This window comes from Sparus aurata, chromosome 18 (assembly GCF_900880675.1).
Source record: "Sparus aurata chromosome 18, fSpaAur1.1, whole genome shotgun sequence".
Taxonomy (NCBI): Eukaryota; Metazoa; Chordata; class Actinopteri; order Spariformes; family Sparidae; genus Sparus; species Sparus aurata.
Genome location: NC_044204.1, coordinates 28,207,545 through 28,225,197, shown reverse-complemented (window position 1 = coordinate 28,225,197; position 17,653 = coordinate 28,207,545). Strand labels below are relative to the sequence as shown.

Sequence of the window (17,653 nt, the reverse complement as noted above, 5' to 3'; positions counted from 1 at the left end):
ATTTATTTTTTCTTTTACAGCCGTCATCAAAGGCTCTCTTACAGTTTGGGTCAGTGTGAGAAGAGTGAGTGAGTGAGTGAAGAGCCAGAGACATGAATCATGACATATTCTGCTTTACGGAGGCGCTACAAGCCGGATGTGTGTGTGTGTGTGTGTGTGTGTGTTGCCTTCAGAGTGTATGTGAACACTCCCTCTCAGGGTCAAATGCACGGACATGGTTTTTACGGAGGTGTGTGTGTGTGAGCGGGGGTCGATATCCACAGCAGACTTCCCCTCTTCCAAGGACAGTGGGACCCAGTGTGAGACAGACAAGGCGCTCTACCGTGGGATAAGTACAGGTTGGATATAGCAAGGGGTAGTTAAGTGGAAAAGACTAACAGATGCTGGGGCTAGTTTACTCAGGGGGAGGGAGCCTCACCACAGCTCGAGCACTAGCACCCCGACAAACACACACACACACACACACAGAGTGAGGCTGCATTCTCACTGCGGCTTAGAAAAAACAATTTTTACTGCGATGGCTGGAGAACAGTTTGTATCTCTTTAAGCTATTTTCACAGCAGAAGTAGCTCGGATAAAAAACCCTCTCGTCCGGCAGAGACAGACGGATCACCCGCTGTGGAATTCAATTTCAGGACAATAAAAGGGACATTTCACCAAAATTTACCCCAAAAAAAAAAAAAAAAAAAAAAACCCCAAACAAACTGTAATGTACCTGTACGCGCTTCAAGCATACGTGAGTTTCTGTTCAGAGTACCAGAGGTGGCAAAAGTGCACACATTCAAGTTCTGATACTTCTGTAAAAGAAGACTCTGGTAAAAGTACAAGTACTGATTCAACTTCTTCACCCAAGTAAATGATAGAAAGTACATCCTTACAAAAGTTTCCACCTGTAAGATATTTCTACTGGCCATTCTTTTGCAAAGCTCTAACTAAACCTCACGTCATATTAACATAATTCAAAGACTAGAAGGTAGAATCAGCAGGATTTGTCTGAGCTGTTCGTAAACACACCAGAGCGATAGTCGATTACTGAGTCTCGTTTCCGGGACGTCACATACCGACATCCTGGGTTGGTGACGCAGATTCGAGACACTAACGCCCCTTTTCTCCCCATTTGTGTCTCCTTCTCTGTCCGTTTACATCTTTCCCGTCTTTCACACCTCAAATGCATTAAAACTAAAGTAACGAGTCTGTTTTGAAACGTAAGGAGTAGAAAGGACAGATAAAATGTAGGCGGCAAAAGTAAAGAGTAAAGTACAAAATGAAGTATAGTAAGGAAGTATTTGTACTTCATTATTTGGCGTCTCTGTGAATAGTAGTCCTTAAAAATAACAGCTCACCTGTTTTGATTTGAGTTGTTTTTTTGTGTGTTTTTACAACTGGCCCTTTAAGAGTGACAAAAACTCTCTGGTGTTAAAGGTCCAGTGTGCAGGATTTCGTGGTTTACTAGCAGTGAGGTTGCAGATTGCAACCACCTTTCTCTGTTTTTTTGGAAAAACTCCCCTCACCCTCTCCTTTGAAGTGTGCTGGAGAACCCACGATGGCCCCTAAAAAATCGCAAAGGTCCTATTTTAAAACCGATTTGTTTGGTTTGTCTGTTCTGGGCTTCTGTAGAATCATGACAGACGGACTCTGTTGAAGAGGTCCTGCTCCCTCTGTAGACGGGACAGGCTCATTCTAAGATTTCTAAGATAATTTCATGTAATTATACGCGGATAAAAACATAATTATGAATATTATATTCCATGTCCGCCGAAGGATCCTCTCAAATCCAAGTGGCCAAGACCAACACAAACTCTGACGTTATGACTGAGGCTGAATGACATCACTGTGTTGGCTCTGATCACCAGAACTGACCAATCACATTTTGTCTTGAAAGACACACATAGAGAATGACCCTTTCGAGCACGTGTCATGAAAGGTGTTGATTTCGCCCCAAACCTTGTGGAACCTGAGCGTTTTTGCTGCCTAAACCAGACAGCGACAGAAAACTGAAGAGAAACCGAAAAATTATAAGTGAACGTTCCCACTCAGCCAGGACGGCTCATCCCAGATGTGTTGAGGCTGAAATGATGTTCCTGGACTAACATTAATTACCATGTTCCAGGGACAACGCCAACACGAGTTGCAAAGATGTGCTATCACAGCAGCATGATTGGTACAATGACGGTTCTGGGGAAACATTAATTATGATGTTCTGGAAACAGCATCAACATGGTGATATCACACGTAATTATAGTGTTTAGATCTGTCCAACATGCTAAACTGAGGGATTAAACAAAATATGTGATCGTGTCGTTATCCAAGAGAGTTTCGTGTGAGCAACATCGGCGATTTTATTGAGAAAAAAAGGAGTGAATGGAGGAAAACACTCCCAGAGCCCCGCCCACTCCCTTAGCAGCCAATCAGAAACAAGCATTCCTTTATTACTCGAGTAAACGCACGAAAACCACCAGATCTGTTAATACACGCACGGCCGGATGTTATTGAGACGATCTGGTGTTTGTCAGACTCTTCAGCTAAAACTTTATTGCCGACCACGTTTTCAAATCCTAACTCGCGCTCCGCCTGAAAGCATAATAAAATACATAAATCCACAGTCACCACCGCAATGAAATTCACAATAAGAAAAAAAAAGCCAGGGTGAAAAAATGCTGTGCTATCACGCATGACCTCACCAGCCACACACACTCTCTCTCTCACACACACACACACACACACACACAAACACACCCAGTTGCTCTCTGTCTCTTACAGACACACACATACTAACCACTGGCATACCAGAGAGCCTATATTTAAAATTCACCCTGGGGATGTTTTTTATTTTCAGCATTTAGACATTCTATCAAAAGTGGTCAATGTGGATACTTGGGTGTAGAGAGAGTGTGTGTGTGTGTGTGTGTGTGTGAGAATCTGTGAGACTGATGGTAAGTCAAAAAACAGGTACGACAAAATACGGTCACGGCGTAAGAACAGGAATGAGCCCACAGCTTTTCAAAATAAGATGATGAATGCACATTCAGAAAATGAGCGTTCATGAGAGTGATTACTGAATGTTTGAGTCAGACCCAAATAGTTACAAATTTGCTAAGGCTGCAAAATACCACCTTCCAAACTTGTAGCCGTTCCAAATACAGCCCTATCATCCCACGTCTCATTTTCAAAGCCTCTCTTTTCTCTCCCTCTCTCCTCCCACCACAAATCCCAGAACCTCGAGCAGCACAGAGGGAGAGCGAGGGAGGGAGAGAGAGAGACACACAGAGGAGATGAGGGGGAACGTTTAAATCTAGCGTTCCGTGAGTGGTCGGGTCGGTGTCTGGAAATCTTTCACATCCTGTTTACGCCGGGCAGATTTCAGCCCCGGGACCGCAGAGAGCTGGCACGGCCCTCAGCCTGGACACAGCTCCTCTCTCTCTTTTCTATCTGCCTCCCTCGCCCTGAAAGATCTCGAGTCTGCAAACCTTTCCGCGCCGCCTCCCTCCCATCAACACCCTCAAACCTAAAGCAAACAAACACACGACGTCTGGCTCGCTCCGCTTCGCCTACGGCCGCAGGGGTGCATCAATAATCCTGATAAAAAGAATCCTTTTTATGCAGGACGAACGCGGCCAAATCACACAACACCCCCTTTAATATCCAGGTACAGGTTTAATACAGCTATGGTGTCATATTTACACAGAAAGCTCCAGAGAATGAAGAAAAAATGATCATGCCTGTAAAGAATGGGAGCAACATCCTGATACGTGTAAAAACATGACAGGTCAAGAGTCTGCTAAAGGCGACCGAACAGAAGACTAATGTCCTCTCGTCTTTATTTTCCCGTCTGTAGTTTTGGTCCTGTGGTCGTTCTCCTCCTCTCTGCCTCGCTCACCTCGTCCTCTGAGCTCAGCGGCACTTGCAGGATTTGACGACCATGTTGGAGAGTTGCTCGACGCGAGGTGTGCGGCCTATGAAGTACATGATGGTGAGGGGCTCCAGGTCCTGAGGAACGCAGCAGGGCGTGGCGGAGGCCTCGGGGTTCAGCTTATTGTACAGCGGCAGGATCTGAGCGAGGAACAGGGAAACAAACGGGTGTTGACCTTTTAGAAAAAACATCCAAGCTCAGTCTGCGTCCCTATTTAACAATCTACGCCAACATTTCTTTATGTTCTCGTATCAAAAATCCAAGTTTTCTTCATGAAAAACAAAATGCGACACGTGAACCAACTCATGTCAACCAAAACTATCACTACATTGAACCATTACTCAATCTTTAATATCTGGCAGCACAGAGAAAAGATTCATTAGTTGGCGAGCGAGCGAAAGCATGGTACGTCTCGTTCGGTTGGGATATCATGGTTACGGGCCGGCACATTAAAATAAACTCACTTCTAACAAAATGGTATCAGTGACAGCTCCAGAAGCTCGAAAGGCTCAAAATGTGGTTTCATTTAAGTTTTTAAGATCCAGAAAATGTATTTTCTAACTCAGTTTCTTGCTATGACTCATGAGGTTTTATATCAACAAAATGTTTTCATTTTAGTTTGCCAGAGTTAGAGCCGTTTCAGTTATTACTGTTTTGTCTCGTCTCAGCAGTGTGAAGCGGCTCAGAGGGGAAAAGATGATGTCACAAAACAGTTGTTGGGCTTGTTTGCTCGTGTTGCCAGGCTGCTTTTAAAGGGAAAGCTCGATGAAATGGGACATTTTGTTCGATAAGAAGATCAATACCGCTCTCGCATTTGTGTGGAAGGATTTAAGAACTAATCTCCTCATAAATAATACCTAAACTTTAATTGTTGTGTATTAACTGTATCTTATAACCGCTGTCTGTCAACGTGTTTCCTTACTTCTCTTTCAAATACTTCGACATGTACATCAAATAAGTCTTTATCATCTCATCTAAACTGTTACTATAAATGCAAGAAAAATTAAAGTTCACAGGATTCCTTAATAACCACAACAATAAATATATATTTTCATTTGGTGTATTTTATCTGCTCTTTATTTGAACTTTGTGTGTTTTCCTCATGATTATCTCATGCTTGTTATTTCAGCTCCAGCAGAAAAATAATGACATTTCCAAACTTTGGACGAGCCCTGAACTTAAGAACTGAGCAAATCAAATAGTTTTAAAGGCCACACCGACATTTGTTGACAGCGGCAAAAGGTCTTATTGTTGCAAAGAGTTGGATAAATGTGAAAGTCCTGCACGTCTATGACACAATAAAGGGACGCGGAGGAAGAAAAATAAGACGGTTCTGTTCTGGCTGAGCTCTCAGAGACATCATGAGACAAACAGGCTGTGTTTCATAAGCCTATATGTTATACAGGCCACTGCGAGGTGTCAGCCCATTTATGACACTGGGGTTAACCAAGTGTAGCTAACTATGGTGTTTAGCAGCCACATACAGCGCACTTAAAGCTCATTTAAAGGCAAACGTCACCCACATTTCAACGTTTCTGTACGTTGAAGTCACGCTGGCAGCCGAGTCGATCCGAGCCAGCTGCGTTTCGAGAAACTTTGATTATTGTGACGGTTCAGGAGCTGCTTTTGTTTTGACGGGAACAGATGTTTGTAACTGATCAGCCTCCACGTGACTTCTATTTATACGGTTTGGCTGTCGCTGTCATGTGGAGAAGCCTGCCACTGTTTCCATTTAAACTGTTCGGCAGAAGGACAAACAGGGCCATGAATCTGAAGATCACAGCGGAATAACATTTGGTAAACAAGAGCACATCTGCCTTTGTTTGACCGAACGAGGAAAGGTTAAAGATGTACGAGCGCTTCAAAACACATTTATTGTTGTTGTTGTGGTGGTGGCGGCGTGTTTCAGAGATGGACACCAAAATAATCTCCCGAATCTCTGAATAAACCTGACGTTGATGTCCGGACACAAAGAGGGCTGCAGTATTTTGATCCCAGTGTCTCAATATATAACAATTATTCTAGCCACAAGACCAAATCCAGATTTTCTTAATAAGGTTGTTGACTTAAACACGAGCAGCCAAGCAACTGGAACAATATACTGTCCCAGAAATAACTGCGATAAACAATATTATTCTCATTTTAAGACCATTTTATGATGCTGACATAGTGATTATACTAAAGCATCATCATGCAAGTGCACCATTTAAAGAGCAATACAATTTGAATTAGAAACAAATGTTAAAATATCCTGAATAAACGAAACAAATCAAATAAAGCCCGACAACCAAAACAATCAATTGAATGGACCACTGGGTTCTGTTAACAGACATTGCAATATTGAGGCCAGCAAAACTAACTAAAGTCACGTAGATATATCAATATGTCAGTGAGATGACATAAGACTTGTCCGATACTTAAAAAATTTGGCCTGTCGTCTGCACTGCTCCTGCGTTTTAGGAGCCCTGAGAGAGATTCTGTTGGAAACGCTGCTTGTAATGTTTTAGTTTGAAACTCTCAGGCTGTATATTAAAGTTCACCCAAAAAGTAAAAATCATCATCCTTTCATCCTCATAACGAAAAGCTGAAAAAGTTTTGTTGTTCGCGGAACATTTCTGGAGCTTCACAACAAAACTGTGACGCAGCGTTCTCCTCAACAACTGATGTGGATGAAGATTTTTTTGTTTGTTCAGAATTGTTGAAAGAGCCTGAGGCACTCAGGAGGGTAATGAGTTCAAAAGCCTTTAATTTATCTTGGCTACTGGATCATAACAATAGTAAAACCATCATCCGTCCTGCCCAGAATGAAGGCCTCGGGCATGTTTTGACTGTTGTAAACGATTCTGGATGGGGATTTGTTTTAAAAAGAGAAAATGGCTCCATGCAGTTCATCCGCTGTTATTCCAAATCGATTTGAGAAGATGTTATTTACACCCCCGATGCAGGGCTGAGCTCATGCACCAACTTCAGACGGGGTGTTAAGCTCCAGAAATGTTTGCTGACTACCAAACTTCTGCATGGGGGTGAGTAGAAAATGACTAGATCTTAATTTTTGGGTGAACGTGTCCTCCAGTGTGGACACATTTGCTCCATGATCAGTTCCTAACGGTCACTACGAGCTCTTCACTGATTGGTCACGCCACTAACACGTTGCCCTTTTTTTCCAGAAGAGGACAAAGACGTAAGCCGTGACTCCCAGCGATCAATCAACATAGATAACACAACGCCGACACCTAGACCTGGTCGCACGTCACCCCGCATGAACAGATAACCCGACTCACCATGTTATAGTGGTTGTTGGCACTCCAGAGGTACGGACAGCTCCCGGCACAGAAGTTGGCTTTGTAACCTTTGGGCTCGTGGATCCATTTCCAGTTGAGGTCCCTCCTGAAGTCGATGTAGAGCGATCGCAGGCAGCAGCCCTGGTCTGAGCCGCTGAGACACAACATACACACAGAAATATTTCAACTCCCATCCTGCTTTTGCACCGTCTGGGGCAAGAGCCCAAAGCCGGGTCATGGGAAAACGACAACGGGTCACCATTGAAGACGCAGCCGTCACAAGGTAATGACCGTGCGAGGCTGCCAGAGTTTTCCCCTGCAGCGTGAGGTAGTCTAAATAAAACACTGCACGCCTGTTGGACGGCAGTCTAAACACAGGGTCAATATTGTTTGTTTTGCCACACAATAGTCTGCAAAAGTGAGTTTTGGGTCAGGAGGGAGGAAAAAAAACAAAAAACTGAAATCCACTGTACACCACAACCAGATTTCTGAGTTATGAAACTACAAATCCTGTAAGAATTTGAGCGCTGTCAGTCCGTCACACAGAACCACACACACATGCAGCTGTTGGCGGCCTACCGGGAGCAGGTTGTGGTGTCTGTGGCGGCCGCCCTCTTCTTGCGGTTCTTCTTCGCCGGGTTGTCGACTCTGTCGCTGGGCAGCACGGTGAGGATGAGGTGTGGCGTCTTGGTGCTGAAATCGGCCTGACCTTTGACCTGCCCGGGCTTTCTTATCTGACGAAGCTTCTCGTCATCCACACCTGTGAGGAGAAGTCAAAGAGTTAATAACACGGGGGGGGGACGAGCTTGGGTCGGGACCCGCAGAAGGAAACTTACTCTGCCGACCACATTGTGTTTATGTTTTCAGACATTTCTCTTTTGTTTTTTCTCTTCTATGGTTTTTTTTTTTTCTATGGTGAAATACTGGAAAGTTTTCCCTCTTCGGGCTTGTAAAAATGTTTTCAAACGAAACAATCAGAGGGGAAACATCACTCACAGCTGAGGATATAAGCAGCCCGTGACGAGGAGTAAACACTGCTTTGTTCTAAAGGGTCACAGGCGGTAAAGACTGGGGGACTGGAGTTTATGCCTTTGAATTCGCACAGTTTGAATGCCAGAAGAATGTGCTGTTTCATTTAGAGTCGGGCTGGGGGGGGGGGGGGGGGGAAATCCACTCTCAGATGCTTCACAGTTCTCTTTTTAAAGATCATGTCTGCTGCGGAAAGTCAATGATCGGAAATTTAAACACCCGATTCAACAAGGACTTGACTGTCTGTATCTGTTCTCGTGGTTTTTCGTGGCCTATAGACGCACGAGAGCTCAAAACAAGCCCCTGCTTGTCTTCACATCAGTATCAAAAGTTTTTCCGAGCGGTAAAAAAAAAAAACTGACTTGGCTGAGCCGAGTGTAAATCCTGAGGAAAGTGCCGTAATTTAGGGCCTAAATGAAGCAACGCAGACAGTCTGACGTTCAATAGTTTCACAGTGTGAACGAACAGATTCCCCATTATTCCTGCGGGAAAGCGAGTAAGTGATTCATTAATCATGTCGGCGGCGCCTCACAGTCGAGCCTCCGCTTCGCGTTCGCATTTTGTGACCTGCGGGATTATTGCTGCGCTGATAAATCTCCCGCAAGTGCTTTTAATGCCCTTACACAGACATTTACACCACACCTGTCAAATCTATCATCTCTGTGGCCATCGAAAGAAAACTGGGGCTGACTTCACGTCTTCGGTTCATCAGATCTTTGGTGCTTTGGATCCGCTGGCGGGGGAGGAAGCTGGACAGACCTGGCAGACCCAAACGTATCGTGAGGGTCTGCTGGGAACGTCTGGCAGAACCCTCTGCCAGGGAGATCTTTAACTCCCACCTCCGGGAGAGCTTTGACCAGATCCCGAGGGAGGCTGGGGACATTGAGTCCGAATGGACCATGTTCTCCACCTCCATTGTTGACGCGGCTGTCCGGAGCTGTGGCCGTAAGGTCTCCGGTGCCTGTCGCGGCGGCAATCCCCGAACCCGGTGGTGGACCCCGGAAGTAAGGGTTGCTGTCAAGCTGAAGAAGGAGTCCTACCGGGCCTGGCTGGCCCGGGGGACTCCTGAGGCAGCTGACGGGTACCGGCAGGCCAAGCGTGCGGCAGCACGGGCAGTCTCGGAAGCAAAAACTCGGGTCTGGGAAGAGTTCGGGGAGGCCATGGAGGAGGACTACCGGTCGGCCTCGAAGAAATTCTGGCAAACCATCCGGCGCCTCAGGAGGGGGAAGCAGTCCTCCACCAACACTGTTTACAGTGGAGGTGGGGAGCTGTTGACCTCGACTGGGGACATCGTCGGGCGGTGGAAGGAATACTTCGAGGATCTCCTCAATCCCGCTGACACGCCTTCCATAGAGGAAGCAGAGGCTGGGGACTCAGAGGTTGACCCATCCATCACCCAAGCCGAAGTCACTGAGGTAGTCCGTAAGCTCCTCAGTGGCAAAGCACCGGGGGTGGATGAGATCCGCCCTGAGTACCTCAAGTCTCTGGATGTTGTGGGGCTGTCTTGGCTGACACGTCTCTGCAGCATCGCGTGGCAGTCGGGGACAGTGCCTCTGGACTGGCAGACCGGGGTGGTGGTCCCCCTATTTAAAAAGGGGGACCGGAGGGTGTGTTCCAACTATCGGGGGATCACACTCCTCAGCCTCCCCGGGAAAGTCTATTCCAGGGTACTGGAGAGGAGAATTCGGCCGATAGTCGAACCTCGGATCCAGGAGGAACAATGCGGTTTCCGTCCTGGCCGTGGAACACTGGACCAGCTCTATACCCTCCGCAGGGTGCTCGAGGGTTCATGGGAGTTTGCCCAACCAGTCCACATGTGTTTTGTGGACTTGGAGAAGGCATTCGACCGTGTCCCTCGTGGCATACTGTGGGGGGTGCTCCGGGAGTACGGGGTCGGGGGCCCTCTGTTAAGGGCCGTACGGTCCCTGTACTGCCGGAGCAGGAGCTTGGTTCGCATTGCCGGCAGTAAGTCAGACCTGTTCCCAGTACATGTTGGACTCCGGCAGGGCTGCCCTTTGTCACCGGTTCTGTTCATTACTTTTATGGACAGAATTTCTAGGCGCAGCCACGGGCCGGAGGGGATCTGGTTCGGGAGCCAATGGATCTCATCTCTGCTTTTCGCGGATGATGTGGTCTTGTTGGCTCCTTCGAGCCGGGACCTCCAGCATGTCCTGGGGCGGTTTGCAGCCGAGTGCGAAGCGGCTGGGATGAGAATCAGCACCTCCAAATCCGAGGCCATGGTTCTCGACCGGAAAAAGGTGGCCTGCTCCCTCCAGGTGGGAGGAGAGTTCCTGCCTCAAGTGGAGGAGTTTAAGTATCTTGGGGTCTTGTTCACGAGTGAGGGAAGGATGGAGCGTGAGATTGACAGACGGATCGGTGCAGCGGCCGCAGTAATGCGGTCTTTGTATCGGTCCGTCGTGGTGAAGAGAGAGCTGAGCCGAAAGGCGAAGCTCTCGATTTACCAGTCAATCTACGTTCCGACCCTCACCTATGGCCATGAACTTTGGGTCATGACCGAAAGAATAAGATCCCGGATACAAGCGGCCGAAATGAGTTTCCTCCGCAGGGTGGCAGGGCGCTCCCTTAGAGATAGGGTGAAGAGCTCTGTCACCCGGGAGGAGCTCAGAGTAGAGCCGCTGCTCCTCCACATCGAGAGGAGCCAGCTGAGGTGGCTCGGGCATCTGTTTCGGATGCCCCCGGGACGCCTCCCTCGGGAGGTGTTCCTGGCATGTCCCTCCGGGAGGAGACCCCGAGGAAGACCCAGGACACGCTGGTGTGACTATGTCGCCCAGCTGGCCTGGGAACGCCTTGGGGTCCTCCCGGAAGAGCTGGAGGCAGTATCCGGGGAGAGGGAGGTCTGGGTGTCCCTGCTCAGGCAGCTGCCCCCGCGACCCGGTACCGGATAAGCGGATGAAAATGGATGGATGGATGGATGGATGGATCTTTGGTGCATTGGCTGTTATGTTTATTTATTTAGACGTGAGCTCAACAGCTAATTTTCACATGTAGTCTCAATCAAATGAATGCTGCATGATGACCACAAACAACCAACATCTACAGAAATGTGCTGCAGGAGAGTCTGAAATCATCACTTTCAGGCTGAAACAAATACTGCGGTCTCTCCCTGAACGTCTCAATAGCCGAGTTGCCGCAACAAGAACTTCCACGGGGACTAAGAAACCTTAAAAGGCGTTTCCTGCACAGGGACCAGGGTCTAAATTCAGTCTGAGGACATTATTTTACACCCCTTAAATAGGCGAACTTTGCAACTTGTGCTTGCAGCTTTTTATTTCTGACACCATTTCTTTTAAAATCTGCAGCTGCAATCCAGCTTTTTTTTTGTTCATTGTGCTTCAAGACATTAACATGGAATACAAAAGAGACTAGATATGTACTGACAATGAAGTCCAGCGATAGTTGTGGACAAAAACTGCATGTGGAATTTTCCTGATCTTCGTTGATGGAAACACAGTCGACAATAGTTTAAAAGAACCGCTCAGTTCTTTGAAAAATACCCCCTGGGACTAAAAGCTTCCAGAGGGAAACACAACTATAAACTGTGTCTTTGACATGAAACAGCTCGTCTGGAACAGGAGGTTAAACTCAGCATTTCTCTTTAAGAGGTGTGAAATGTTTCCCTTGAGTCAAAATATGAAGACAGTTTAAGATTTTGTGTCCCTGGCGGGTTAACACTTGGCCGTCATGATATCCCAATCAGCCCCACATGAAAACCACAGACGGCTGAAGTGAATTACTGTGATCATCTTGTCGCAACACAATGTCCTGCTGGGAAACTTTGATTTGCTGGGATTCATGTGGACGCCTCTTGACACGTACCATCGAGTTCGATCCACGGAGGCCTGGCCGTGGATCGGATTTTGCTCTGACCCATCAAGCCACAATCACAGGACCTCTGGCGGCGTCTTCTGGTGTCTGGCACCGCAATCGGATTACTCCATCGGATTGGGACGCCTTGAGCTCCTTGTCACGATCCCCGAGCCGTTCCTGAGCGGTTTTTCGCAGCGTGACAGGGCTCATTGTCCTGCTGGAGGGGCGCCGCTGTTGCCATATCAAGGTTTCTCAGCAGATCATTCCATTATAACGAGATGATCACAGTTATTCACTTCACCCGTCAGAGGTTTTTAACTTTAAGCTGTGACAAACCTGCAAAAAGCGCCTCCAGCTCCTCACTCTTGTTGGGAACAATGTTGTTGGTGGATGGGACGAAGGTGCAGCAGGGACAGTGGACGCCCAGCTTCAGGCCGAGGTTATTCTCTGATCGGTGGAAGAGGAGACAGAGAAAGACATCAGCTGATGACGATGAAGTTCAGAATCACTGTTAAAGGCTCACCTGGTGCTGACGCTCACCTGGATCGGACACCCAGTCCTTAATGGTTTCGGTGACCTCCACGGAGATCCAGGCTCCCTTCGCCTTCGGCTGCACGGTGCGGGAGTCGATGTAGCGTTGGGTGGAGGTGCTCTCTTCGTCTGGCTTCAGCAGCTGACACAACACACAGACACACGAGACAGGGTGGAAGTTAATGTCTTCATCTTGCTTAATTTTTACATAACACATGAATGGATCATCATTGGGGATATAAATTATGTGAACTCAGTTTCCTCGGGCGAGCATTTTTCTCCAAACTGTGTGAAATGTCTCCTTCATGTCAAAACATAAATATACTTTAATTAGAGCAGATTTAAAGTCTTAACAGTCGTGTTGGCCTGATGCCCAGAACCATGAAAGAAGAAACAGCTCCTGGGTCGACTTCTTTTTATGATACAATGGAAACAAAAGCGGGGCTGGAAGTGACTTGATCATAATCTGGGGGATTAAATGGATTTCATATTTCGGTGGTTTACGTGCTCGTTTGATGGTTCTGCTGCAGTCGCGGTGATCTTTGAGTCGTATTTACCTGATAGATCTCCACTCTCTGCTCCGAGGCCCGGGCCAGCGGGTTGGGAGCTCTGAAGATCCTGACCTCAGCCTTGACCAGCGTGCTGTTGGTCAGGTCCACTCCGCTGACGTCGAAGTGGACGACTCTGTAGTGCGGGTCAGGGGCAGCCGGCTGAACCGCATCTGGACGAAGAAAAACACGCGAAGGATGACTAATGATCCGACAACATCTCACGCAGACTTTGACGATGTTGTATTTATACCGCTGGTTAAAACAGCGCTGTGATGCATTGTCTCGGACATAATTACTGCTGATGAGTGTCTCGGAGCGAAATTACAGGTTTGAGCTCAGTGAGTAAATGTGTCTGGTCTTATGTTTAATATATGTATGAAACATCACCTCCCAGCTAGACAGATGCGTAATTATCGTCATGTAGTAACCAGCGCCATTAATCTAAAACTCTCCTAAATAAAGTCCATCAACTTTGGTTTCTTTGTGTGAGAGCTGCCCGAGAACCAACCACAGCCGGCTGCTCCCAGCGAATCAGAGAGCCGGCTGCCTTGCTCAAGGGCTCGTCTACAGATAAGAAGCCAAAGAAGCTGTTGGAACTCGACTTTCTCCATCCCCGCCTCATTTGCCCAAACTTGTGTTTTATAGGGCGTGCAGACTGGCAGTAGTAGCTCCCAGCAGTAACAGCGCTTTTTACATTTTTTTCAGAAAAGCTTGAGAATGTAGCGGTTTGATGCTGAAACATGTGCTTCAAACAAAATTAGTTTTTTTAATTGATTTCTACTGAAGGAGCAGATCTGAGACACCACAGAATGATATCAAAACGTAAAACATAAAAGAAAGAAAGAAAGAAAAAGCAATAAAGAGCAGTATTTTGTCGCTGTGTTATTTATGTAAATGCCATAATTTAATTAAATTCTGAGGTAGTTTTGAGTTTCCATTTCGTGAAACTTTAAACCTCAACTGTTCTCTGTTTCTGAGGAAAATATTTTACTTTTTCTCCATTTATTGTCTCTGACAGCTCGAGGTATTATTCACCCTCCAGAAACAACTTATCATCGCTTATTGATCTTATGAAACATGGTGCTTTGTTACAGACTGAACCACCTCACTGCTGTCGTCTGAAGACCTACGAGGGCTGCAGTGACTCTGTGTTCAAGGTAAACAGTAGAATAAAAATATATGTTTATCACACACTATGCATTTGTTTATCTATAGTATTAAATTGCAGCATATTAGTGTTGATAAAAAATCATATTTTAAGTTTTATATCAAGTTTCATGTCTGTCAGGAGTTAATATGTTGTGAATTATAATAAACCTTCTGTTCTCATTATGTCAACAGTCATTGTAACTGATTATTACTACTATATGAACTGTTTAATACTGTGACAGCTTGAAACTCTGATATTTTATGAGTTTGTCATCAGACTGTGAAAATCCTCATACTTGTTGCAACGCTACAACCACCCGCAGCAGAAGTGCTGCTGATTAATAGATATGATATAAAACCTGAGTGACAGTTTAAATGCAGTAAAAGAGCTTTTTGCTCTACTTTAACTAAAGTTGGCTCTGAATGCTGATTTCTGTATCTGTAAAGGGTCTCAAACAAAAAGAAGTTGGGAGCCATCGTATTATGTGAAATGGAAACATTCCCACACTGACCCCGGACCACACTGAGCACCTGTCATACATCCAGTGATGAAATGTAACATTTATTCATGACTTTGGAGACAAATGATGTCGTTGTTACTCCACTACATTTATCCAATAACTTCAGTTACTAGTGACTTTACAGACACAACTCAGAATCAATCAGGGATATTTCAGTGTTTCACTTGATTCTGTGAATATCTGAATTTTTATTTTGTGTTTTCTGAAAATTTTTGGTCATTTTACTTTTACTGCACATCAATGCAGATGCAGATTCTGAGTAGTGTACATGTAAATATGATTTAATATCGGACACTTTAAGACTTTTACTCGACTACTCTGTGTTTGTGTGACTTCCTCTTCCACCAAACTAACATTCTGACAGATATCGTTACTTGGACTGCGCTGTCACCTTTGGGTCCTTGGCTGTACTCACTGGTGTGTGTGCGGGGCGGCAGCATATCGATCCTCTGCACCTCTTTGGCGTAATAATCCTCCTCGCTGCTCTCGCGCTCGCACGCGGACTCGGCGAGACGCGCGCGCTCCTTCAGCAGCTCCCGCGTGCTGTTGTAGAGCAGCATGACCTCCGGCGGCACCGAACCGGCCGGCGGGTCGTCGTCCTCGTCCGGCGGGCTGCGGATGCGGAGCTTGCTGAGGATCTGGCCGCGGACCGCCTCGATGCGCCGGGACTTCTGCCGGTCCAGGTTGATGGACTGACACGTGTTGATGCCCTCCACCAGCAGCACGCCGGAGGACCGGAGCAGCAGCAGCAGAAGCGCCAGGCGGGGGAGCCACATCGTCCGGCACACAGATACTTCGCAAAATCAGCTGAAACTATAAGATCACTGAGGTGGACTGGAACTAAAGCAGAGGCTCAGAAACACGCATGAAGAAGTGCGTGCGTAAAACTGTCAAATCTGAGTGTTCAACTGTCTCCAAAACCTGCTTAAATATAATAAAAGAGCCAAAAAATCCCAATATCCAGTTCTAACAGGCTATTTTGGTCAAACCACTTTCTGTGGAAAAGGAAAACCACATCTGCTGACTTTACTTTTATTCTTCTAAAGCAATTATGTAACATTGTTCATACATGCGCCTGCACCAGACACACTGAGACTCGCTGTCATTTAGTCTTTAAAATCTAAATGTAACTTATTAAATCTTTATCCGTCTCTATTTTCTATTTATAGGAGAAAAAAAGCAATATTTGACAATCTGTGTCTACACGCCAAACTCCACTCAAAAGACCTGAAATTTAGTGATTGGAAAATTGGCTCACGCCTTGATTCCAATCCAGTGCGCTCAAAGGCTCCGTTGTTGCGCCGTGCCGTGCCGTGCCGGTGCGCGCTTTCAGCGTGAAAAAGGTGAAGATATTACATAACTGTCTGATCGATAGGCTGGAGTTCTATCCGTCTCTGTTTCCCGTCGTCCATCCTCGGATAATTCAACAGCTTGCAGGAGAAAAAAAAAGAGTCCTCACAGGAGCTCAGCCCATGTCGCAAATCCTCCACACAAATAAACCTGAGCCGCTCACTTCATCTGCAGCAGCGTGGTTCCTCTGACTTCACCTCCGAAAGACCCATCTGTGGAGCAAAAACACGGCCCATACCCGCTGCCAGGAAATCAAGTTACAGCTTTAAAAAAATATATATATACCCTGTGAGATCCTCCCAATTCCCTGTTATAGGTAAACAGAACGCAGCCTGCAGTAAAAAACGTAGGAAAAGCTGTTGATTTATGTTGGAAAAACCATGGTGGGCCTGTTAATCCCCCTCATATAAACATCAAAACACGGAAAAAGTCAAGACGACATGAAAAAAAAAAATAAAAAAGACGTGACGCAGAAAAATATATGAAAGAAGTCCTTGTGCTGGGAATTCAAGAAAAAAAAAAAAAAAAAAAAAAGAAAGGACAGGGAACTTTACAGTGAACCACAGATCCTCGGCTTACAGGAGCTCCAGCCTGATGTGAGCTGGGCTGAAAACACTGAGACCTGCAGCAAGATGTGCCTCCATTATTCTGCAGAACCTCTGTGAGAGAGGCACCGAGCCCCAGACAGCAGCAGCAGCAGCAGGAGGAGGAGGAGGTGGAGGAGGGAGGGACTGGATGTGAGAGAGGTGGTGGTGGCGGTGGTGGTGGGGCGGGCAGCCACCAAAGTGAAGCGAGTGTGTGATTATGTAGGCAACAGCCATCTTCCTCTCACCAAAGCGCGCACACACACACACACACACACACACACACACACACTTTGCAGTTTCTTCTCTCCACAAAAATGCCTCTCCACCATCTCTCTGCAGGTAAACACTTCTGAGGCCATGTCAGACCTTAAAGGAGCAGTTCCAAAATTTTTGGTCAAGTGTGCTTCGTGACAGAATTAGATCAGAAGATTGATCGCAGATGGTTTGTGTGAGACGTTGGATTCCTCATAGTGACACAAACACTTCATTATATTAAATGTGGTTCTCAGGCATTTCTTTCCCCACCCGTAGTGCCACAAGCTTAACTTGAATCAGCACCAGGAACAAGAGGGAACCAGCCAGGCTCTGTCCAAAGGTGACGCTCATTCATTAACTTGCATTATCTCATCTGTTTAAAGGTCCAATTTATAAGAAAGTATATCCCGTCAAATAATGACACTTTGGGCTGTTGGCCGACCCAACCTACCATCCCAAAGTGCCATAATTTCACCAGTTGAGGTCCAGAACTGATGTAACTGATGCTATAGCAGCTACGATAACCCCTTGAGGTGCCGCCATTGTTGTTTTCAAACAGTCGCTCCTCCAGTTGGTCTTCAGATCTAACCCATGCCCTGCCAGTGTTCCTCATAAAACACAAATTGGTTGAACCATTGTGGTTTGGCTGCAAGCACGTTGC

General features: G+C 46.4%; 1 protein-coding gene across 2 annotated transcripts; it reads right to left on the bottom strand.

Annotated features, from left to right (window-relative positions):
- Positions 1 to 702: 702 nt before the first annotated feature.
- On the bottom strand, positions 703 to 16,818 carry tgfb5 (transforming growth factor, beta 5). Of its 2 annotated transcripts, none has more exons than XM_030395417.1 (7): positions 15,192 to 16,818; positions 13,137 to 13,300; positions 12,589 to 12,721; positions 12,385 to 12,495; positions 7,771 to 7,951; positions 7,192 to 7,345; positions 703 to 4,050 (listed from the first exon to the last, which is right to left on the bottom strand). In XM_030395417.1, the coding sequence occupies exons 1-7, from the start codon at positions 15,574 to 15,576 to the stop codon at positions 3,892 to 3,894; spliced, it is 1,287 nt and encodes a 428-aa protein (XP_030251277.1). In that variant the 5' UTR covers positions 15,577 to 16,818; the 3' UTR covers positions 703 to 3,891. The 2 variants fall into 2 exon arrangements, with proteins under 2 accessions (XP_030251277.1, XP_030251278.1); XM_030395418.1 differs by having other exon boundaries at positions 15,216 to 16,817.
- Between the last annotated feature and the right edge of the window lie 835 nt (positions 16,819 to 17,653).

Excerpts from the sequence above, each read along its gene's own strand:
- tgfb5 (XM_030395417.1), bottom strand. The coding sequence starts at position 15,576 with ATGTGGCTCCCCCGCCTGGCGCTTCTGCTGCTGCTGCTCCGGTCCTCC. Across the intron at positions 12,496-12,588 it reads GGACTGGGTGTCCGATCCAG|AGAATAACCTCGGCCTGAAG; the intron begins GTGAGCGTCAGC and ends TCCACCGATCAG. Across the intron at positions 7,346-7,770 it reads GACACCACAACCTGCTCCCG|CGGCTCAGACCAGGGCTGCT; the intron begins GTAGGCCGCCAA and ends GTTGTGTCTCAG.